The 25,173-nt window shown below is 23.2% G+C and overlaps 3 protein-coding genes across 9 annotated transcripts; 2 read left to right on the top strand and 1 right to left on the bottom strand.

Annotated features, from left to right (window-relative positions):
* The first annotated feature begins 36 nt into the window (after positions 1-36).
* LOC107995136 (DNA-directed RNA polymerase I subunit RPA1) lies at positions 37-6,455 on the top strand. 2 transcript variants are annotated; one of them, XM_017052464.3, is made up of 5 exons: positions 37-914; positions 1,031-5,385; positions 5,516-5,671; positions 5,749-6,052; positions 6,132-6,455. In XM_017052464.3, the coding sequence occupies exons 1-5, from the start codon at positions 731-733 to the stop codon at positions 6,257-6,259; spliced, it is 5,127 nt and encodes a 1,708-aa protein (XP_016907953.1). In that variant the 5' UTR covers positions 37-730; the 3' UTR covers positions 6,260-6,455. The 2 variants fall into 2 exon arrangements, with proteins under 2 accessions (XP_016907953.1, XP_061932120.1); XM_062076136.1 differs by lacking the exon at positions 6,132-6,455 and having other exon boundaries at positions 5,927-6,052.
* Positions 6,066-11,015, bottom strand: LOC107995175 (thioredoxin-2). Of its 2 annotated transcripts, XR_009830059.1 has the most exons (6): positions 10,921-11,012; positions 8,193-8,466; positions 6,991-7,107; positions 6,772-6,885; positions 6,473-6,686; positions 6,066-6,197 (listed from the first exon to the last, which is right to left on the bottom strand). XR_009830059.1 is itself a non-coding variant. In XM_017052528.3 (5 exons), the coding sequence occupies exons 2-5, from the start codon at positions 8,214-8,216 to the stop codon at positions 6,624-6,626; spliced, it is 318 nt and encodes a 105-aa protein (XP_016908017.1). In that variant the 5' UTR covers positions 8,217-8,466; positions 10,921-11,015; the 3' UTR covers positions 6,383-6,623. The 2 variants fall into 2 exon arrangements, 1 of the variants encoding a protein (XP_016908017.1); XM_017052528.3 differs by lacking the exon at positions 6,066-6,197 and having other exon boundaries at positions 6,383-6,686; positions 10,921-11,015.
* A 1,713-nt stretch (positions 11,016-12,728) lies between these two features.
* Positions 12,729-25,167, top strand: LOC107995143 (maltase A2). Of its 5 annotated transcripts, none has more exons than XM_017052475.2 (9): positions 12,729-12,965; positions 13,129-13,177; positions 14,704-14,807; positions 16,240-16,450; positions 18,600-18,736; positions 21,944-22,137; positions 22,292-23,279; positions 23,471-23,739; positions 23,892-25,167. In XM_017052475.2, exons 1-9 carry the CDS (start codon positions 12,744-12,746, stop codon positions 24,115-24,117), a joined length of 2,400 nt encoding a protein of 799 aa, XP_016907964.1. In that variant the 5' UTR covers positions 12,729-12,743; the 3' UTR covers positions 24,118-25,167. The 5 variants fall into 5 exon arrangements, with proteins under 5 accessions (XP_016907964.1, XP_016907973.1, XP_016908000.1 ...); XM_017052484.2 differs by having other exon boundaries at positions 12,732-12,965; positions 21,956-22,137; XM_017052511.3 differs by having other exon boundaries at positions 12,772-12,862.
* The last annotated feature ends 6 nt before the right edge of the window (positions 25,168-25,173 follow it).

Raw genomic sequence — 25,173 nt, 5'->3', positions numbered from 1 at the left:
TATCGATATATGTATCGATTTTTAATTAGTCGAGAATCGAGAATTAGTCAAATAAATGTTTCAATATATTTTTTATGTTAGAAACAGGAAAAACAATTTTATAGAATATAACGATACATATATAAATATATATGTATTTTTACATAATAAAGAAAAAAATAACAAGGGATGAATAAATTGAAATTATTAATGAGGACTTGGATTTGATTAATAATTATGAGATATAACAGATAATGTAACAACACGATACTTTTATATTAGTATATACTGTGTTATACTGTAAATAATTTGTAAACCTGTAATTTGTAAAGATATTAATATCATTATTTCTCGCATAGTGTTTTCGAGTCGCATTGATATATGCAACTCATTTTTTATTTATGTAGGGAATTTTTTTGACAATTGTACATATATTTAACTATTGCGAATTGATGACCATGTGACAAAAATTTTATAACCTATAACTTATTTATAAATAATTTATAAATAATTACATTGAGTGAACTTTTTTAAAAAATATTCAATATTAATATAATTAAAAAAATAAAAAAATATAAAAAAATGAAAAATAGATAGATTATTAAATCATCTTTTTTAAGAAAAATTATTGTACGCGAAATATAAAATCTCTTTTTTAATAAAAAAAATTAATGAAATTTCTATGAAATTTAAAGAAAAATTAAAAAGATTTGTGTTTTAGAAAAAAAAATATAAAAATACATTTATCAAAATGGTACAGCATAAATATCATACTCCACGTTTAACTCCAAAACATTTAGATCCAAAATGCTTAATGTTTTCTATGTTTACTGCAAATGATATAAGAAACTTAAGTGTTGCTAAAATAAGAACACCTTTATCATTTAATATTTTGGGACATCCATTAAAAGGTGGTTTATATGATCCAGCATTAGGTAATTCAATAAATATTCAATAAATAATTCAATAAATATTATATATATGTTATATATATATAAAATAAAAAAGAAAGAATTAATACATTAATATATATTTATTTTTGTTAATTTAGGTCCTCTTTCAGAAAGTTCAGATCCATGTGGAACATGTGGATGCAATGTATTCAAATGTCCAGGTCATTTTGGACATATAGAATTACCTATGCCAGTTATAAATCCATTATTTCATAAAGGATTATGTATGTTAATTAAATTAACATGTTTAAATTGTTTCAATTTACAAATTCCATCTTATGTAAAATTATTACTCTCTGCAAAATTGAAATTACTTCAACAAGGATATCTCAGTGATCTTGAAAGTTTAGAACAAGAAGTAATGATTGTTGTCTTTAACTCAGATAATCCATATAATGTTGATATACAATCTGTTCAAAATGTTATTGATAATTACATTGAAAATCTTCTTAATAAGCAAAGATTTAATCAGTCTTTTGTACAGTACAATGAAACTGACATAAATACCAAAAATATTAATACACAATGGCATACTTGTGTTGAAAATGTTCTTAAACAATATACAACACCAAAAATTTGTGTATATTGTGAAGAACCTATATCAAAAATCACAACATTAAAAAATAAAATAATGACAACTAAAGCATCTAATCTATCCAATGAAACAATACAATCACGTGGTGTAATACATAAATTGGATACTATAATGATAATGCCTGATCAATCTAAAGATTATCTTAGAAAACTTTGGCAAAATGAAAAAAATTTTTTAAAGGTTATTATACCTTGCTTTGGAATGGTAGATATTGAATATCCAACTGATATATTTTTTTTTGAAGTAATACCAGTTCTACCACCTATAGTAAGACCAGTTAATTTTATTAATGGACAAATGATAGAACATCCCCAATCTCAAGTTTATAAGAGTATCATTCAAGATTGTCTTGTACTTCGAAATATCATTCAAACAATTCAAGATGGTGATACAGAACAATTACCAGAAGAAGGAAAAATTGTTTATGATCATATAAAAGGTAATACCGCAATTGAAAAATTGCATAATGCTTGGCAAAATTTGCAAATAAATGTAGATCATTTAATGGATCGTGATATGAATAGAACTGCAGATTCTGCAAATTGTCAGGGACTTAAACAAGTTATAGAAAAAAAAGAGGGAATTATTAGAATGCATATGATGGGTAAAAGAGTTAATTTTGCTGCTCGATCAGTTATTACTCCAGATCCTAATTTGAACATAGATGAAATTGGTATTCCTGAAGCTTTTGCATTGAAACTAACATATCCAACACCAGTTACACCTTGGAATGTTGTACAATTAAGACAATTAGTTTTGAATGGCCCTAATATTCATCCTGGAGCAGTAATGATTGAAAATGAAGATGGAAGTATACAACGTATTTCTATTTCAGATGCTATTCAAAGAGAAGCTATTGCAAAACGTCTTTTAACAACAAGTGATAAAGCAAACAAATTTTTTAAAGGCATTAAAATTGTACATAGACATTTACAAAATGGAGATATTCTGTTATTAAATCGTCAACCAACTTTGCATAAACCTAGTATTATGGCTCACAAAGCACGTATTTTAAAAGGGGAAAAAACTTTACGTTTACATTATGCTAATTGTAAAAGTTATAATGCAGATTTTGATGGTGATGAGATCAATGCTCATCATCCTCAAAATGAACTAGCCAGAAGTGAAGGTTACAATATAGCAAATGTATCTAATCAATATCTTGTACCTAAAGATGGTACTCCATTAAGTGGCCTTATTCAAGATCATATAATTTCTGGTGTCCGCTTAACAGTAAGAGGAACATTTTTTTCACGCGAAGATTATATGCAATTAGTTTATGCTGCTTTATCTACAATACAAGATAATATAATTCTTCTTCCTCCTAGTATTATAAAACCAATAGCTTTATGGTCTGGTAAACAAATTATATCAACTGTTATCATTAATATTATTCCACCAAATCAAGCCCGTATTAATTTAGCAGCAAATGCCAAGATCAATGTAAAACAATGGCAAATTGAAAAAACAAGACATTGGAAATGTGGTAGTGAATTTTCAAATCCCAATACAATGTCAGAAGCTGAGGTAATAATACGAAATGGAGAACTATTGTGTGGTGTACTTGATAAAACACATTATGGTGCAACTCCATTTGGTCTTGTACATTGCATTTTTGAATTATATGGAGGAACATGTTCTGCAAAATTATTAAGTGCTTTTGGTAAATTGTTTCAAGCAGCTTTACAAAGAAATGGATTTACACTTGGCATTGAAGATATTTTATTATTAAAAAAAGCAGATAAAAAACGCAAAGAAATTATTTTTAACTGTAGAAAAATTGGTGAAAATATTCAAAAATCTGTGTTGGAATTACCTAATGATACACCAATGGATATAGTTACATCTAAAATGGAAGAATCTTATTGGAATGATCCTAAATTTCGCGCTCAAGTCGATCGAAAATATAAAAGTACATTAGATATTTATACTAATAATATAAATAAAATATGTTTACCAGCTGGTCTTTTGAAAAAATTTCCAGATAATAATTTACAATTAATGGTTCAATCTGGTGCAAAAGGTTCCACTGTAAATACTATGCAAATATCTTGTTTACTTGGACAAATTGAATTAGAAGGGAAAAGACCACCTTTAATGATCAGTGGAAAAAGTCTTCCAAGTTTTCCTGCATATGATCCAACACCAAGAGCAGGTGGTTTTATTGATGGTAGATTTATGACAGGAATTAAACCTCAAGAATTTTTTTTCCATTGCATGGCTGGTCGTGAAGGTCTCATTGATACTGCTGTAAAAACTAGTAGATCAGGATATTTACAAAGATGTCTTATTAAACATCTTGAAGGATTAGTTATTAATTATGATTCAACAGTACGAGATTCAGATGGTAGTTTAGTACAGATTTATTATGGAGAAGATGGACTAGATATACCGGGTTCACGATTTTTAAAAAAGGAACAATTAAATTTTTTGATAGATAATAAAAATGCGATTATAAATGAAGAAATGATAGAAAAATTAAAAGAAGACTCAGATACAGATAAAATTTTAAAATTGGTGAAAAAAATTAAAAAATGGGAAAGTAAAAACGGAAATATATTACAAAAGAAAAGAATTAGTCCATTTACAAGATTTTCAATGGAAAATATGAATATTAAGAGTTCAAAGTATAAAGAAATCGATAAACAAAGTGGAAGAAGCAAAGCTGCTGTTTCATATATGAGAAAATGGATAAGAACCACTGAAGAAGATAAAAAATGGATATATAATGAATGTATTAGATGTCCTGATCCAGTAATGTCAAAATATAGGCAAGATATAGATTTTGGTGTACTTTCTGAACGATTAGAAAATTTAATAGATGAATATTTAACTAATAAATCTAAAAATTTTATTATAAAGAAAAAAGATTTAAGAGATCTTTTATCTATGAAAGTAATGAAAGTTGTTTGTCCACCTGGTGAACCAGTAGGTTTATTAGCAGCACAATCAGTAGGAGAGCCATCAACACAAATGACTTTGAATACTTTTCATTTCGCCGGTCGTGGAGAAATGAATGTTACTTTAGGTATACCTAGATTACGAGAAATATTAATGATGGCATCGAAAAATATTAAAACACCTAGCATGGAAATACCATTTCGAAAAGATTTAAAAAATGTAATAAAACGATCAAATAAATTAAAATTAAAATTGACTAAATGTATTTTATCAAATGTTTTAGATAATATTATTGTTAATAGAAAAATGGAGCAATGGCCTAATAGACAATTAGTATATAGTATAACTCTTAATTATCTTCCACATAAATCTTATAAAGGAGAATTTTGTGTTCAACCACATGAGATATTAAAAAAAACTGAAGAAGTTTTTTTCAGAGAAATATTTAAAGAAATTAAAAAAGTTGCTAAAATAACAGGTGCTTTATTACATGTTGAAGAGGAAAAAAAATCTATATATGAAGATGATGTTTTATTAGATCAAATAGAACCTGATCAAGAAACAGATTCTATATTGAAACCACAAACAAATTTAGGAGAAATGCATGAATCTTCAGATGAAGAAGCAGCAGCAGAGGATGCAGATGCAACTTTAATACGAACAATTTCACGTCATAGAGAAAATCAAGAATATGAAGATCCAGAAGAAGAGGAAATGGAAGACATAAATGAAAAAGAAGATGATATTATAGAAAACGAAACAGAAAAGTTAAGAATTGAAGTCCAAGAACAAAATGAAGATGAAGATGATGATGACATAGAGAATGAGAAATCAGAATATATTACAAATGAAATATATAATATACATAGAAAAAAAAATATTAAAAATATGTATGTTAATGCATTAGAATATGATTATGATGAGAAAAAATTTACATGGTGTAAATTAACATTTTGGGTAATAAATAAGAAACTACATATTTATATATATTTAAATTTATAATTATTTAAATTTAATCTAATATATATTTTCTTAAATTATAATATAAATAATTATATTAATACTTATAATAATAATAATTTTTCAGTTACCTCTTAAAATGTTAAAATTAGACTTACCAACAATAATTAAAAATGTTGCAAATAGAGTTATTTTATGGGAAGTACCTTGTATAAAACGTGCTTTTACATTTCAAAATAATAATGGAGAAACAATTCTTAAAACTGATGGTATTAATATTATAGTAAGTAAAAAATTTTTATATTGATCATAATTTTGTATTATTTATTATTTTTACTTATATATATTTTTTTAATATAGGAAATGTTTAAATATGATAAATCTTTAAATTTGAATCAATTATATTCTAATGATATTTATAGTATTTCTCAAACATATGGTATTGAAGCTGCTAACAGAGTTATTATAAAAGAAGTGAGAGATGTATTCAAGATGTATGGAATTACAGTTGATTCTAGACATCTGTCTTTAATTGCAGATTATATGACTTTTGATGGTAGATTTCAACCTCTTAGTCGTAAAGGAATGGAAGAATCAGCATCTCCTTTACAACAAATGAGTTTTGAAAGTTCACTTAATTTCTTAAAAAATGCAGCTTTACAAGGTAAAAAAGAAAATAAATTGTTGAAATTATTTATTGATTAGAAAATTACATATTTAATATTTATTTTTATTTTTTATAGGAAAACGAGATAATTTGGAATCTCCTTCTAGTCGATTAATGTTAGGTCAACCTTGCAAATCTGGTACTGGAATATGTTCATTATTAGTAAAAATACATAAACAATCGGAAAACAATGCAATTGTATAAATGTATATTAAATATCAATAGTGTTATATTTAATAATGTACTAATTATATTCAATTATATAAATAAATTTAGTAATTAATTTTTTACATTATTAAATAATAAGATAAAAAATGTTGATGCATATTTTTATAAGCTGATTATACTTTATTTTGCAAACAAAATATGTATAATAAAATTGACAATGTATTAACACAAATTTATGTATCTTTTTACCTTTATTTTGCAAATAATAAATGGCTTTATTTTTTAATAAGAGAGGTAAGAGTATAAGAGTATAAGAAGTTTCTGCTAATCATTTTTGTTGATTAATATTAATTAATAGATAATTCTGTTTAAAAATATTTTTATTATTAAAATTATTTATTTATTTGTGCTTCTGAATTGTGCTTTTAAGTTTATCATAATTAGCACCAGAAAAGTTTTCCAGCTAAAACATAGAATATTTGAATTATTAATTTTTAATTACTTTTTTTACTTGTATGAAATTTATATTAATTTAAAATGATACATACCACTTTGTTATTTTTGATAAAAACAAAGGTAGGCATACTGGTAATTTCATATTCACCAGCAATATCTTCGCATTCATCTACATCAACTTTCAAAAAAATAACATCTTCCATTTCCTATTATAAAAAGATAAAAAATTATTTAATAGAAATTTAATAAAAATTATTATAAAAAATTATTTAATAGAAATCTTTTTTATGTAAAATAAAATAATATTTAACCATTGATAACTCTTCTACTTTAGGTCCAATCATTTTACAAGGACCACACCACATAGCAAAGAAATCAATTACAACCAATTGGTCTCCAGCTTTTTCAAGCTGATTTTTTAAATCACTCTGTAAAAATAATATAAATAAATATTAATACTAATATTATTAATGTATAATATTATTTATACATTATATTATACATTATATATTATACATTAATAATATATAATATTAACTAATATTATTAATTGTATAATATTCATGTAAATATAAATATTAAATATTGATTAAATTTTGAAATAAAATTATGTTTTAGTATGTTTTATTACCTGATGAAAGTAATTAAATATAATAAATTATATTGTTATATAATGATTTTATATCAGTTTTATATTTGTCCTAAATATAATTATCTACTTCTGGTTATCATTTATTTGATATTAGTAAAGTAAAAAAACAGATATTTTATAATAAAAGTATATATTATTAAAATTATAAAAATATAAACTAAATTATTTAGAATAAGAAAAATTTAAAAATATATATTTTTTATTAATTCATGATTTTTTAAACTTATTATAAATTTTTCTCAAAAATATAAAAATTAATAAAAAAAGTAATATTTATTTAATATAATTCGATATGAAATAATTTATAAAAATCAATTAAATAATTTAAAATTAATAAACAAATTATTGTCATATTAAATTGTCCCGCTCATAAAATTTATCTATCATGGAAGCATGCTTAAATCGCATACCTTATAGATATAATGAATTCAATATTACAAACTATATTATGTGGAATTGTGATTAATGTAATATTAAATGAACACTATGTTCGAAAATATTTATCACATATGTGTATTTTATATATTTAAAATAAATAAATGAATATCGAAACAATTCTACGATTGCAAGTACTTCATGCAATAGTTCATGCTTCGGATCGAAATTTTTTCGTCACATTATGAGAAAATTTCGTTACTAAATTAAGCAAGATGAAATCGATTATTTCAAGGTCAATTATTTCGTAAAAAATATAATAAATTTAAATAAATTCTATTTTAAACAAAAAATATAATTTTAACTCTTTTTTTATTTAAAAAATTAATATGATTATTCAACATATATGAATCAAATATGTACGCATATTTTTTTTATTTATAAATACAATGAAACTTTATAATAAATATATTATTAATTACTTACGGCATTCTTAATTTGGTAAACCATTTTTATTTATTCTAGGAATTACGTTCTAAGCTTGTCCACAAGTACTACCGAACCAACAATTTCGATGCTTCGTTAACGACTGAGCGCTGTGCTCTGAATCCTCAGTAGTTCTATTCTTCCTTCTCTGACTTACGTTTCACGTAGTGAACGTGTTCTCCTTCACGTTTACTTTCTTTCTCTTTCTTAAATTTGGGTTCCATAGAATGATGTCACTCGATACAAGTATGGCGAAGGTAAAGTGAGGTGTATACTAGACATACGTATTTATTTTATTCGCGGTTCATCGAAAAACTTTCAAAGATCCATTTTCGAACATTTCCGAATGCTTAGATTGTACTGTATTTCCTAATTACTATATCATAATGACATAGTGCACATTCGAAGGATATTTGTTTTCATGTATGTATATTCATTTTTTAAAGTTATAGATATATATACATAAAATTGCAAAATATTACGCAATTAAATATATTTTTCATATTTTTTATTTTGTTAAACACTTATATCTTATTGCGACACAATAGCATTAAATAATAATTTTTTTTATTAATGATAAGATATTACATATATTTCGACATTATAGAATAATATTTACGCAATAAATAATTAATTTAATATTTTGTAAATTATAAAAAAAATTTTTTAAATTAAAATATTTTATTTAAAGATATATAAAGATATATTTTATATTTTTATAATTTTGAAACATTATAAAACATTGATCACATTCATGGAATGAATAGTATTAGAAAGCTTTCTCAGTAATATTCTTATAAACAAGTAACCTTAGCTATTATATATTATAGTACATAGAATACTGTCTCAAAGAAATCGATTAATACATTTATATTAGTTTTTATTATTCTCTTAGACTAACTATATAAAATATTTGTAATGTAAAATAATAAAAAATAAAAAAAATAATTTCATTTTTATAAACTATTATTTTTTACTTTAAAAATGACATAATGTATAAATATACCAGATGATTTCATTTATAAAAAGCAATAACATTCAAATGATATCATATTTCCTCTAACAATGACATTTTCAAATAAATTATAAATGCATTGTTAATTCCTTTCGAAATATTATTATGTTTAAATACAGATTTGTATTTCATAAAAATCTGTATTTTTAGCAAATCAATAATAGCAATTCAGTAATATCTGAATGACAATGCAAAAATTGATCGAAATTAACTTCCTTTTATATCTAAATTAGATATGATACGTTATTTCCCAATCTATAATGCTGTTAATATTTAATATTTTTTTTACTTAAATAATGTAATATAGTAATATTTAATAAAATTTATTAAATATTTATTATAAAATATGAATTTATTTAATTTTTTGGTATGATGTATTAAAAAAAATTGTTAAATATTATTTTCAATTGAATTTTATTACAAAATTTTATTTTCAAATAATATTTTCAATAAAAAATTCTATTATACTTCTGTTTATACATAATATATATATATATATATATATATATTATTCTGTTTATACATAATTTAATGTAAGAATTGATGTATAATTATATTTTATTATAAAATATTTTTAAATTAAAATAAATTACATATCAAAAAGTAGATACTGAAAAAAAATTATAAAATTATTACTTAATAAATAAATAAATATCATTAATAATTGTGATTTTAAAACTTTACTATTCAAAATTTCCATGTATTGATTAAAGATTTATATACAAGATATATATAGATATATATAGATTACTATAGCAAATTCTATACAATACATATTTTATATAACAAATTTAAAGATAAGCTTGTTATCACAATATTAAAAGCAACGTTTATGGATTATTTAAGAATTCAAATATATTTAAATAAATATAATAATTAAAAAAATAATATATATATTAATTAAACATTATACGTGTTTTTTGTTTACAAAAATTCATACAAAGCATTATTATTATTATTTTTGCGATTTTAATAACAATAATTATTATGAAATATATAATAAATAATTTATTCAAAAATAATAAATAATAATTATAAATTTAATAATATTATTTAATTTTTTTATTTGAATTGAAAAATTATAAATTATATTTCAATAATTTTTTCTTTATTTAATATGTAAATATATTGTTATAATATTGAATTAAATGTTTTATAAAAAAATATATAGAAGTACATAGAATTATATATTCTACAAAAACAAAAGTATAGATACCATGTGAGTACTTTATTAAGCTTTATCAAGTTTCATTATCATTTTAGTATATTATACTATCGATTTAGTCGTGGATTTAATCTAGAATTAGATTATACCAAGAATTAGATTAAATTAATACCAAGCAATTGAAAAATATGGATGTAAAATTATGTAATTATTGCTTTTATATCAGAAATATATGAGTGTATATTACAGAATAAATTTACAGATGAAATATAAACTATAAGATGAACTATAAACTTGAGAGACTGTAAAATATAATTTAAATTTGAAATAGAGCACTTTTTATTTCTATCTATTTTTTAGCAAAAGGAGGTTGTACAGAAGATATACACATGACATGTAATTTTTTTCCGTATTTTTTGCAATATTATTAATCTAATGCAGAAATAATAAAAAATAATACAATAATAATATAAGGAAAATTATAAAACATAAAATTACATAAAGATTATCATTGATAAGAAATATAATAAATAAATGACAAAACTTACATCTTATATCTCAACTTGTATTCAATGTTCTGAAATATCAATCGAGTAAAAAATTAGAATGCTTCGTGTGCCCTCTATAGTTTACGACTTAAAATAAAGTGGTGAGTGCAGAAATTATATTTAATCACTAAAGTTGGCAGAGTCAAGAATTTAGAATCAATTAACATTTTAAAAATAAATTCTTTAGTATATTCTTTCATAAAATTCATTAAAAGGCTTTATACGTATTAAATTATATTCTACTATGAATATAATTAATAAGATATTGGCGTCATGAGAATATATATTTTGCAAATATAAATAAAATCAAAATGTACAAAAAAGAGATAGAGTAAAAATTACTAAATCAACGCCATCTCTAGAGTGTCGCAAATAAAACAAAATAGACAAAGAGAAAAATATAATCATAGAAAAAAGGATAGAAATAGAAATAGAATAAAAATTAACCACTAGTGCCATCTTTTAAATATCAGACATTTCTTCAAAGACAAGATAAAGTAGAATAAGAATTGAGAATCAGCGCCATTTCTTAAATATTTTTAGAAAGATGCATTTAAAAGATGGCGTTAATATTCAATTCTTATTTTATTTTATTTTACTTTTGAAAAAATTTATTTAAAAAATGGAACTGATAGTTAATTCGTTCTTATCTTTAGTCTTTTTTCATGTTATGTTTTTCTTCCCTATTTTATTTCATTTAAAAATGGCGTTTATTTAATAATTTTTACTCTATATTTATTTTTTTTCCGCTATGTACTTTTTTTATCTATACTTGCTCTTATGTATAACTACAGACAATATTGCATGTTAATTGTCCGCTTAGTAATAATAAAGAGATTTAAATATACGAAAGCTTCTTAGCAAAAGAGAATAAAAAGGAATTTTAGAATTTTTTATCAAAAAATAATAATATTAAAAAGATTCATTTATTAAATTTATTCTTTCTCTAATTTAGGAATTATTAAATTAAAATTTTCAAAGAAATTTTATTATTAAAAATATAATCTATAATATATTAATTAATTTTCAATTAATTTATGAATTAATATCGTACAAGCAATTCGAAATGAGTATCGATTATAAAATAAATTATAAATAAAAATATGATAAAATGAAAAATAAATTATATATAATGTAAATAATAATTCTTTTTAATTTTTTAAAAATATTTTATTAAAATTATTGTAAAATAAAAGTTTATTTTTAATTCTTGCTTAATAGAAATATTCTTATAATTAAAATAAAAAATATATAATAAAATGAAAAATTTGTAAAATATATATAAATATAATGATGAATATCTATATAAATATAAGATATTTTATAATAGTATATGTTTTTGTTATTGAAATTTAATTTCACTTTTAATCATTATATTATTAAGTCTATTTTGTATATTGTTTGTGCTGCCATCATAGATAAAATTCAATCGATATTATCAAATATGATATTACCATCGTATTAAGCATTCAACACATGTGAATGAATGTTAACATCCTGAAAGGGGCTATAAAAAGAAATGTTAATACAATTATTACAATATATATGTATAATATTGTAATGATTATGATTATTATTAATTTTGTTTGATTATTATTATTATGATTATTATAATATAATAGCATGGTTTTTATAGCTTAGTTTATAGTTTAACTTTTTATGATGATATAATATTTCAAATAATTGTTTTTAATATTTTAAGCAATATTTGCTTTTTACTTAAATTAATACTTTGAAATAATCTTATAATAATAATTATTGTTATTAATATCGATATAATTAGGATTATCAAGGTTATTGAGCTTCTAATCGTCACAGTTGATATGATGGATTACATCGCAAGCGCGCAGACTCGAGGAGGGCGCGAACGTCTCGATCAGAAAGGCGAGACACAACGGGATAAAACGGAACGAAACGGAGTTGCTAAATATAATACGCGAAGGTACGCGATTCTCTTACGGCTGGAGACTGCAAGATGGTCTTCAACATTCAAAAGCACAAACATTGTCCTCGATAGTGATTTTATTATTATTGTTGTTTTATTGGTAGGTTCTTTACAACGGAAATCGCAATATAGAAAAGTGAACAGTTGTGACGAAACAAATAAATTAAGATACAACTTGTTTTAAAGAAAATCTCTTGTTAGTTTTGTGATTTTTTTAGGGGTTAAGCTTTCTTGAGAACGGTTCTTATATCTATGTGTTTTAGGTTTTTTGCCGATGTCGTCTTTGTCACGTGATAACCAACCGAATTATAGGTAAGCTATTGTTTCGAATAAATCATAATTTATTTAATTAAGTAATGTAAAATTAATCGTTAACTTAATGATATTTTAAATGACCTCATTATGGCAAATATAGTCATGATTGGTGTAAAATATGTGTGATAGAATAATAATTTTTTTTCTTTTCTAAACTTAACTGTAATCATTTCTAAATGATAAATATAAATGATAATATTTCATTGAAATTTATATATTCATTTTTTGTTTTTTTGTCTTTTTAATTATTATATTATTTATATAACAATATAACTACTATAAGAAGTTCTTTGAGATTTATTCATAAATATTAGAATTTATTCGTAATAATAATTTATTTACAAAACAAATGTTAGCCTTCTATGTGTATATAAATATTCATTTTACAATTATAGTATATCTGTTTTAAATTAAATTAGCGCAAAATCGACAATTCTTTATTTATTTCTTTTATTCAAAAATATAAATGTTTAAATTAATAATATATAAATATATACAAATATATACAAATATTATACAATCAATTGCATCTTGTTTTAATAGATTTTTTCATTTTTTCACTTTTATTTGCTAGGTACATTTTTATGCGCAGAAAAGTGATAATTGAGACGTGCGCACATATTTTTCCTCAATTTCTTCAATTCATCAAAAATTTCTAAATATTTGTGCTTATATTCTTATAACATATTTCATAAAATTATTCAATTATAATTAATTTGTGCATTTGATATCGCGTTTATATACATAAATTCAATCGTGTAATAATATAAGTATAATCATAAATTTTTTCTTGGTGATCTAACCTGATCTAATGCATCGTTGAGATGTGACGTAATAACGAATTGTCCATTCGGATAACGCGGGAACGAAACAATGACGAATCCTAAGAATCATTTGGACAGCCCTTTTCAACGATCCCATTTAATGGATTAGGGGAGAAAATCGCAGCTTGGCCAAACGCGTAGTTCATAGAATTTTTCGATCAATAGTCGTCGTCGTACTTACAATCGGCTTACAGTTCGTAAATATGACGACCGTTTGGATTGCGTTTTGTTCGAACGTATTATATGACATATACTAACCTGTGTGCAACTCGTACGCCATTCTCATGAATACATCCATAAGATCGTATTTCAGCAGAGAACGTTTAGTCATAATTTCGCTCATTAAATGCAGTCGGGCAAAAACTCGAGCAAATAATAATGCCACGTGGCTATTTTTTTGTTTTCAATCTTTTCATATACCTATTTTAATCCGGTCTTAGTACGAATATTCAATAAGGAAAAAATTTAAATAGAGGTAAAACCGTGAATAAAATTATGTAAAAAAAAAGTTATGAATTATTGAATGGTAAAGTATTGAATCGAAGTGAATAAAATTTCTGATGAGCGAAATTAAAGTATTTTGATATTTTTTTCTTTTTTTTCACAAATTTAACGAAGTCTGATGTAAATTCGCCTACTTTGGTGTTTAAAATAATCGACGTGACGAAGCAATTAAATTTTTCTATATTTGTTCAACAGAGATGAATATCCAGAAGCCTGAGGGTCTTCTATCTGTGGTTTTACCAACTGAACTTGCGTCTTCACCGAGTTCGCGACAACTCATTATAAATCAAGACCAACAGGTGTGTTCGATATAAATAACGTAGCTTTTGTCTTTCATTCTTTTGTTTTTTTTTGTCTTTTCTCATACATTTAATAGCATGTAATGTTAATATTCTAACAGTTTTCAAAATTTTTTTAATATTTTTTAATATCATCATATAAATCATGAAATATAAACTTCTCTTAATGCTACGTAATTACAAATAATTTATATATAATATTTACATTAATCTTGATAAGATAAGATAATTCAGATGCTTTTTTAAAACTATATATGCTTTTCTAAAACTTTATAATATGTAACATAAATTTATAACTTAATAATTTATAATGTTTTTTTATTTTTTTTCATAAAAGATATGTTTAGATATTGGTATTGATTTCAGATAAGCGATAGAAGTGATAATAAAATAAATAGTATTGAATTATAATATTAGTTATTTTAAATTGAGTTAAAAAATATATACAATTGAATATAATTTGTAAATAGTTATATATAAAATATTTTTCATTTAATAATCGGATTTATAAAATTCAAATTTTTATTTATATAAAAATGAGCAAACGAATCATTTATCTATTAATAAAAAATAAATTCGAAAAAATGAATCAATTCTGCTTTATACTGGAGATTAATAATGAAATTTAAAACATTTTTACTAATGTTGCTTAAAATTTTTAAAATAATGCATGTAATTTTTATAGCTTGAATAATTTCAATTTTTCTTTATGTAAATATTAAATTATAAACTCATTTCTTCAGATAATTCTCAGAATCATTTACTTATGTTTCTCAATCTAATCTCAATCTAAATTTCAATTTAAAAAATATAAATATGTATACAACTTGTAAATAATAACATGATTAATTAAATTATAAAATTATAAATTATAAGGCAATTTAAATTACTTAAATAATATAATAAAATGATAAAAATAAAAATAAATTATCTTTAAATTATGAACTATAAATTATGAATAATACTAAACAAAATAAAGATAAAACAGATAATATAACAGATAAACAAGCTATTCATTATTTTATTGTGTCATTTTCATTATCATCATATTTATTTAATACTTATTTACTTATATTTATTTATATAACACAATTATTAATCTAGTCAATCTAAAAAGAAATATTAAAAAAATTACAATCACAAAATACATAAACATTAAAAAAATTATTTCTGAATAAACATTTTATATCTTATAATTTATTAAATACAAATTTAAAACTTATTTAAACTTATACATAATTTAATTAATTGTATTTATTTTATTCTTTTGATTACACATTCAATATAATTATTTTTATCGCTCCTCCGTTTCATATATTAAATTAAATATATTTATTTTGTTGTTTTATTTTTCAAAAAAGAATACGTAAAATGAAGAAAATCAGAAAAAAAAAATAATGATATAATGCAAGTTGGATACGTCGTTTACCAGGATGAAGAGGCGTCGGATTGTCCACTTTTAACTCCTAGTCCGCCGACCACTCAAGTGAACAATGCTTTGGAATCAAGCGCGATCTTCGTCTCTCTGGAAGGAAATCCCGTGGAATCAATTCCACCGCCAACACTTGAAAACATTAATAAAGAAGATGGCCTTAATGAGTTCATGAACATAGTGAACAGCTCAAGCAGAACGCTAAATGATGGTAGGTTTCCTTCAATATTTGGTATATTTTAAGTTAATCATATGCATATTGTTTTTTTAAGATCTTGTCTTTTTTATTAAATTATAATTCTATGTCCTAAATATATTTTTAATTTTATGTTTTATTAATTAAGGAATTGTTAAGCATCGTTTTATTTAATTATATATATTAATAATTTTTTTATTTTTTAATGTTAAATTATTTAATTTTTTTTTAATGTTACTTTGTATTAATATATATAATATTGATATATATATATATTGATTATATAAATATATAAAAATCTAATTATATAAATATATAATATTATATAAGAAATGGGTGAATTTACAAGAAATATTTTATTTATTTAAAATTTTTTGGTGAACTAATATTGATTTATAAGAGATTTGAACAATGATTTTAAGCATTATGAAGGATTCATCATAATAAAATATACTGATCTTCTTTATATCTTCTTTATATTCTATCTTATTTCATACGAATTAAAATTCATGTATAATAATTCATGAGTCATAACTTTTGTGTATACAATAATACAAGAAAAATACGAAGAGTTATTTAGCATCAGAGTTTAAAGATTAAAAATACTATAATAAAAATTATCATAAGAGTGAATGATCAAAATGATTACATTCAAGAATTTAGCATAATGATAAATGAAAACTTAAATTAAATTGATGAAATTTTTAAATATTATGATTTAAGAAATTTTATATTATTTTGAATTTAAAAAGGATATATATTTTTTATTTCTATAAAAAATTACTAATATGTATTATTTACTGAAAATAATATATCTACATAACAAATTATTATACTATTCACATGTTTTATGAATAATTCATATCTATGTAAAGAATTAGAATTAATTTTAACATTCAAATTAATATATTTTAATTAAAATTAATAAAATTGAAAAATTCATTTTCTAAAATTGAAACTTATTTTTAATATTTAAAATAATACATATTAATAAAATAGAAAAATGAAATCAATGTGTATTTCTTTTAAAAAATTGTTTAAAAAATGATTATATATAAAGTGATAATGTGAGAGATAGCTATTTTGGTTATAAAGTTCATAATATGTGTATCTTTCTAGAATGTTTAATTTAGAACAGATGTTCCTACAAATGTATACCTATTTTATTTGCAGTTTCAAATTTTATTAATTTTATGAACTTAATTTTTTTTCTTCAATAATTAAAATAATATAATTAAATATATATTTAATTTAATTAAATGAAAAAAATTTAATTGATCCTTTTTGCTGATTTGAAAAGAATTAGTAGATATATTGATTTTCAATTTATATTGAATAAATATACATATAATAAATATTGAATTTTCCGAAAGATTATTTATCTTTACTATTTAGAAAGAAAAAAATTTTTATCAAATATAATATTATGATTGATATTTAAATTAATTTTTTTTTTTATTTCTATGAGATAAGAGTTAAAATATTATTATCAATTGCATAACTATCTAATTATAATTATTAATAAATTTTTGCATTTTTTAAAGATAAATATCCATTAATAAATTAATAATACACATGTTCGTTTATATAATGTACAATTTAAAGTAATTAAATACGATTTCTTTTTTATACAATATAAATTCTATATAATTAAAATATTAAAGTTTTTAGATAGATGGTATTAATTTGATCGCTAGAGATGTAATAATAAGAATTACGAGTTATATCAGCAAACTAAAATTCACTACTGTTTCTCTCTCAATTAAAAATAATAATATTTAACTCTGTGACTGTGCACGCAATAAAACAACACAAATTCACACTCCTTTTCATCAAGTGGCGCGAATCGCATAGTACTTCAATCATCATCAACTCTTACATAATGGCGTCGCGTTAATATGCACGGCACTTAAACGATAAAATGCCTTAATGGGTTCCGGCTTCAATTGGAGTGACGAATTTTATTGATCTTAACGATGTCTCGATCCTCGAAGCATATCTCGTGCTCAGAGTAAAATGAATGCTTATTGTTGATGGCTTGATAGGCTCGAACAATTGCGAAACAAGTGCAAAGAGAGAAGCTTTTTAATTTTGATACGCGATCCAAACAACACCCAATTGAAAAACACATATATTATTTTATTTGATTGTTAATTAATTGCAGAACCAAGTTCACGGGATCCGATGGTGGAATCGACGACCAGTGGAAGTAGTAGCGACACAAATGGACCTGTTTGTGCACAATTACTGACTCAATTAAACACAGCCTATCAACACCTTGCTCCTGATGCTCAAGCATTGGTAAGTATATTCGATAAATTTTTGTCATTAATTTGTAATTTTTTTGTAGTGATACTGGGAAATGATAAGATGAACCTGATGGAACAGATATAGTGAGATTATGCGAAACAAATTAAGCATGAGTGCAAATTCTTTAAACTGTAAATATTAGAGATATATTTATTAAAATAGTTCTCATCGTGCAAAATAATGACAAGTTAATTCTGTTTTTTGAATAAATTTGAGTAAATTTATTGTTTTTATTATGTATTACTCAAACTAATAAATTTTTGACTTTAATTAAAATAAAATATTCTTTATAATCTTGAATATTAATTTTTCGATTTATATTTATTAGAATTTTTTATTTGATTATTATATTTTATTTTTTGAATATTATCTATTTTTATAATTAAAAATTTCTTTTTTTATCATTCGCTATATTTTGGATGATTTAATGATTATAATTTTTAATGAATAATTTGATTTTATTAAATTTTATATGAAGTTTTTTTTAAAATATTAATGCGTAAATTTAAAAAAGTTATAGGTTTTTATTAAGCAAATAAATATGTGTTGCAATTATTGTAAGATCTTACATCTAGTGAATTTTTAGTTTTATGCACATCTCACTGCATTTGTTTCACCAACAATAACTTTGATTACATCACAAATAACTATTTATGAAATTGTTTTTTTTTAACCCTCTATGGCTCGATTTAAATTTTTTCATGTAAATATTCACTTTAATAATTCACATTGATTTATAAAAAAAAAAATTTCACATATAAACATATATTATCTAAGTTTTGACGTTTTCGAAAGTTTCTTAATTACATAAAAGGATCTAACAAATTCTCACGTGCCACTCAATACATGGAAAGATGAACGTGATAAAATACGACATCGAGCCAGCAGAGTTAATTATATTATTTGAGTATATGTTGCAAATAGCAAATAGCTACCATTACGCTTTTTGCATATTTATGGATTATATATTCTTAAAATATGTTAAAATTTTGAGTTCCTGTATATTCTGTTTATGAATAATATGGATAACATATATGTTTTTTAATAAAAAAATTTAATAGAAAATAATAAAAATGATGAGATTATATTATTAGCTTATTATATTTTATAATGTCCAAATAATAAAAGAATTGTGTATATTGTATATTCGTTGATAATTATCTTCACTATTGCAATTTGTTTGCTAATGCACGCTTTGTTTTGATCACGGCCGATCACCTGTTCTATCTTCGTTCTAATTATGTTAAGTTCAATTGCATCTACGCATTTCATACTTTTATTTTTGACATATGTCATTCTATATATCTTTAATTACGAAATATTATCGTGATTAAGCATGTTTCATTCATTCAACATCAATTATTAATCCACTATCGAGAAGATAATAATAGTACAAATTAATAATAGATTTATTGAATTATCTATAATATATATAATCTATAATATATAAATATATGAAATAATATATAAATAAAAAAAAGAACTAAAGAATGAAATAAAAGAGATTTTATTTATATTTTATATAAGAATGATTTTTATGATTTTTTAAACTTAAAAAAATTCTATAATATTTTGACGACGTGTAGTGTATTAGAATAATGAAGTTATTAATTTCCTCTCATAACTTTTATTTTTATTTTTATTTTTAACGATTTTAAAGGAATTTATTACATATATTAATATTGATAAAATTTTTTGAATAATGATTTTTATCAATCTTTCATGATTAAAATAAAGAATTAAAATTTATTCAATAAATTACAAATGTGAATAATATATGAGTATAATCATAAAATATTATTTTTATCATTCATTTTCATTATTATATAATTTTCAAAATTAAAAAATTAATTTATAGAATTATTTTATAAAGTAATTTTAAAAATATTGGCTTCTGTTGTAGGATTATAGATATCATAAATTAGTATGGTTAGCGAAATTAATACTGTAAGCCCTTTAATATGCTTAAGTGATATGAAAATTGATACTCTTCTTTACTGAATATGATAGCTTACTCATGAAAGAAGAGGAACTTACTCTCTTAGATTTTTTATTCAAGTTTACTTTTATTACTTACCTATCTTATACTCTATTATATTTAATTATTTTACTATTTCTGATATAAAAAAAAAATAATAAAAATATTATAATTAAATTTAAAAAAAACTTTTTTAATATTTAAAATCAATTAAATCTATCTTTATTTTATTTATTATAATTAAATAAAAATAAATTATTTGAAAATTAAACATACATATAGGTTCTTTTAATATTTAAAATATTTTGATCAGTTTGGCACATAAGAAGAATTCTTTGCCAAACGTCGCTAGCGCAATATTCTTGTCGCAATATATCCATTCGTGTTTAATAAATCTTTAAAGTAATAAAAAATAAATGACGTAATTGTACATTTAGAGATCATCATTAATATCTTTTAATAAATGATAGTTTCACTCAATTTGAATATAATGAGATTTAAATTCTATCATTTTTTTTGTAATGAATTTAAAAATTTCTTAATGTCTTAATTACTTCATTTTTGATTATGAAATAAACTATTCAGATATTGCATTAGTTTTGGCATGTTTAATGTTATTTAATCATAGAAACTTTGAATCATAGAAACAAACTATTTAGAAACCATTTACGACATTTGTCGGTATTATTAAAAATTTAAAACCCTCAACAGTTTCGTATGAATAGGGTAATATGTTAACATAAATCATAGTATTTCAACAGTTTTGTATAAATAGGTTAATATATATTAACATAAATTATGTTAGGTGGATTATTTATAAGCAAGAAAGTTTATATATTTAATCACTATTACCATCTATATTTTTTATTTGCACATGTACACATTCATCAATATCGCATTTCCCTTAACAATAATAATAATTTTGAAATTTATATCTCGGTAAAATGAAAATTTGAAACAAAGAAATCGTTGATACGACATGGAGTATTGAAAGTACTCTTTAGAATGACCTAGATAATTATGCTACTATGATTTATATCTGTTGTATTTCAATATCAATGCACAATCATGCTAATGGCAATATTACAAACCAGAAAAAGACTGGTATCGCATAATTGGGCGTTTTGATCATGGTGAAGGAAACCGACCATTTTATGTTATGTTACTAATCGCTTGCCTGCTTTCTAACATCATTATGAACATAAACTGTAACTGTTTAGTTTTACAATCAGGAGAATGGCGGAAAACCACCTTTGGTTGGGATTCAATTGATGGTACCAAAACCATCGAAGGATTATCGTTTTATGAAATGGAATTGGCCGCTCATTAGGAAGACTTGTTTCTGGTCTCTAATGTCAGTTCTCGCTGGTTGCACAGCATTGGTTATTGGTGTAATCGCTACAATGCCAAGAAAGTAAGTATTTTTATTTTTAAAATATCAGATCTATTGAAAATTATGTTCAAACATTCTTAATATTTAATCATTAGATTTTTTTATGAATTGAATATCTAAATAAAATTCAAAAAATCAATATATTTTTTACAATAATTCATATTTATCTCAACAGATGTGATCCTGCAGTTCAATGGTGGCAAGGCAGTGTCTTCTACGAAATATTTCCAGCATCTTTTCAAGATTCCTCGAAAGGTGGGGATGGTATAGGCGATCTTCGAGGCATAACGATGCGTTTGGGTTATTTAAAGAAATTAGGCGTGCGTGGAATTCGTCTAAATTCTATTTTCCCAGCAGCCCATTATCCCGAATACTACAGGAACATAGAAAATTTGACAGATCTTAACAAACAATTAGGAACATTGGATGATTTTTCTAAGCTTGTGCACGAGATTCATCGTCAAAATATGAGTCTGATATTAGATTTGCCGTTGTATCCCTTCATAAAGACTCTATATAGCGAAAGTACGCCATTTGAAAAACAAAATAAAACAGACAAAGCTGTGCATGAAAGAAGAAATGTTACCGATACCGTAATTCTGCAGGAAATAATACCAACGATACCCTCGATGCCGCAACAAGCAATACAGAATATCCAAATGTTTGAGAGATCTAATACATATCAGAATTATAATAATGTATCGGATAATTCTATTACAACAGCCATTAATGTTTGGCTGAAAAGAGGAGTCGATGGCTTCTACTTAAAAGGACTGGAACATTATGTCAACGAAGAATCCTTTACAGACATCTTGAAGCATTGGAAATCAATTCTAGGGTCTGAAAGAATATTTATTTGTCATATAGATGCTTTGAATGCTGCCAAAACAATTACGGCAAAAGATTCCATTTTAATGAAAGTAGATCTCGTAGATATTCCGTTAAATATCGCAAATGGTACGAAGGAGATAAAAAAACAAATAGAGGATGTCACGAAAGGTATATTGTTCGAGAAACCTGATTATTCCTGGGTACACTGGTCCATAGGTAGCGTGGATTCTAAAAGGATTGCTTCTACCATTAGCGTGAAGAATGCTACTTTATCAGCTACATTGTTAGGGTTGATGCTTCCGGGAACACCAAATATATTCTACGGTGATGAGGTATACAAATAGAATATAACACGAATATATCTACTACTATAATATATAAAATGTCATAAGGATCCCAGGAATTTAGAAGCGTATGTTATTTTAGGAATAATAGTATGGAATATGGTTTATTATATGTATATATGTATTATGATAAAATTTACTTAATAATATTTTATAGATTTTAATTGATTACTATTTAGATAGGTATTATGGATTGCGAATGCGAGGATCATAAAGATCTTGCTCACGTGCATAATTTGCCTCCCATGTATTGGGATGGAATCGGCGATTCCGATATTAAATTTGCGTCCATTGGTGTTACGGCTTGGCTTCCGGAATCTACAAAACCATTAGAGACAAGTTTGTTCGGAACTATTGCTGAAATGATTACTCTTAGATCAGAAACAACACCAATTTATGTAAAAGCGGTGCTAAAAGAAAATCAGGTGCTGGCGAACTGTGATATTAGGTAATTAATAATTTATAAAAATTAAATATTACAATGAAATTTTAAAAATTTTTTATAATTCTACATTTGAGATTTTTATTTATATATTATTATTATTAAAAGAGAAAAATTTAATAAAATAAAATTTTTACTAACTATTTTTTTTTTTTTAGGTATGCAGATGATGAAATAATTGTAATAGAAAGATGGTATCCAAGACGGAATTCTTATGTCTTTTTAGCGAATCTAGGTAACAAGTCACAAATGAAGGATTTATCCTTTCTTTATTACGGTGGTCAAGTTGTAGTTGGGCCATCATACAGATTAAATAAAGACGTATATTTCAAGGAACTTACTATACCTCCGGGAGAGGCTTTTGTCATAAAACTTGATAAATGAAAATATGTTATGAATTTAAAGATTTACATAACATTCATTTTATATATACGATCAAGATGTCTTTGATTAATATGTTCGGCGTGAATTTGTGATATTTTATTTGACAAATATCGTTGCGAACATTGTACAACGAATGTTTAGATATAAAAGTTCCTATTAACTATAAATCAATGAGGAACCATAATGTCCAAAAGAACGAATTTATTATTATATTTATAAAAAATGATACATATGATAAAAAGAAACAGAAAAGAAAGCAAAAATTTGTGCGGTCTCAACGATTTTCATATACACGGGTAAAATGTGTTTAGAAATAAAATCAAAAGCTCATGAAGAGATCAAACTCTATATTATTAATTTTAATCTCTTAATAAGATGATAATAATGAAAGAGCACAACGAACGATCGCGCATTTCACATTCCAAGAAAAGACAAATCATTTCACGTTTGCCTGTGTTCATTTTAATAATCAAAGTTTAGAATGAGAGATTGTTTAACTATTTTGTATATCTTTTAATCATTTTAATAACAAAATCATGTTCGATTATTCTCAATCATAATAGAAATTCAATATAAAAGTCAAAAATATTTTTCATATTTTATAGAATGACAAGAGAACGTCATTGGTTACGATTTTAAAATTCAAATCAATTTGAAATATATAGCAAATATTTTTATAATAAATTTTATCACGTAAAAATAACTGTTCGCAACGTGTCATTTTTTACTTCTTTTGTAATCATTTTGGTACTAATCGAGTGATATTTTACTGATGTGTGAATTAAATGGTGCTTAGACAAAAATATCTTTTTTCTATTCTTATTCAATATGATACGTTGTGTGTTATGGCGCCAATTTTATATGTTATATGTGACTTAATTATACATTTGGTCGAACTTTTGGTACAAATTTCTTAATAGTATTAAACAAGAATTATAATATTTATTATCTATATAACAAATATTTAATGTATTAAAATTTTTACTTTAACAAAGTTCAATTTTGATGTGAATATTAATATTCGAAAATAAAAGAAATGTTATTTGAAAATTTTAT

This window comes from Apis cerana, linkage group LG6, assembly GCF_029169275.1.
Source record: "Apis cerana isolate GH-2021 linkage group LG6, AcerK_1.0, whole genome shotgun sequence".
Lineage (NCBI taxonomy): Eukaryota > Metazoa > Arthropoda > Insecta > Hymenoptera > Apidae > Apis > Apis cerana.
This window is presented reverse-complemented; position numbering and strand designations above follow the sequence as displayed.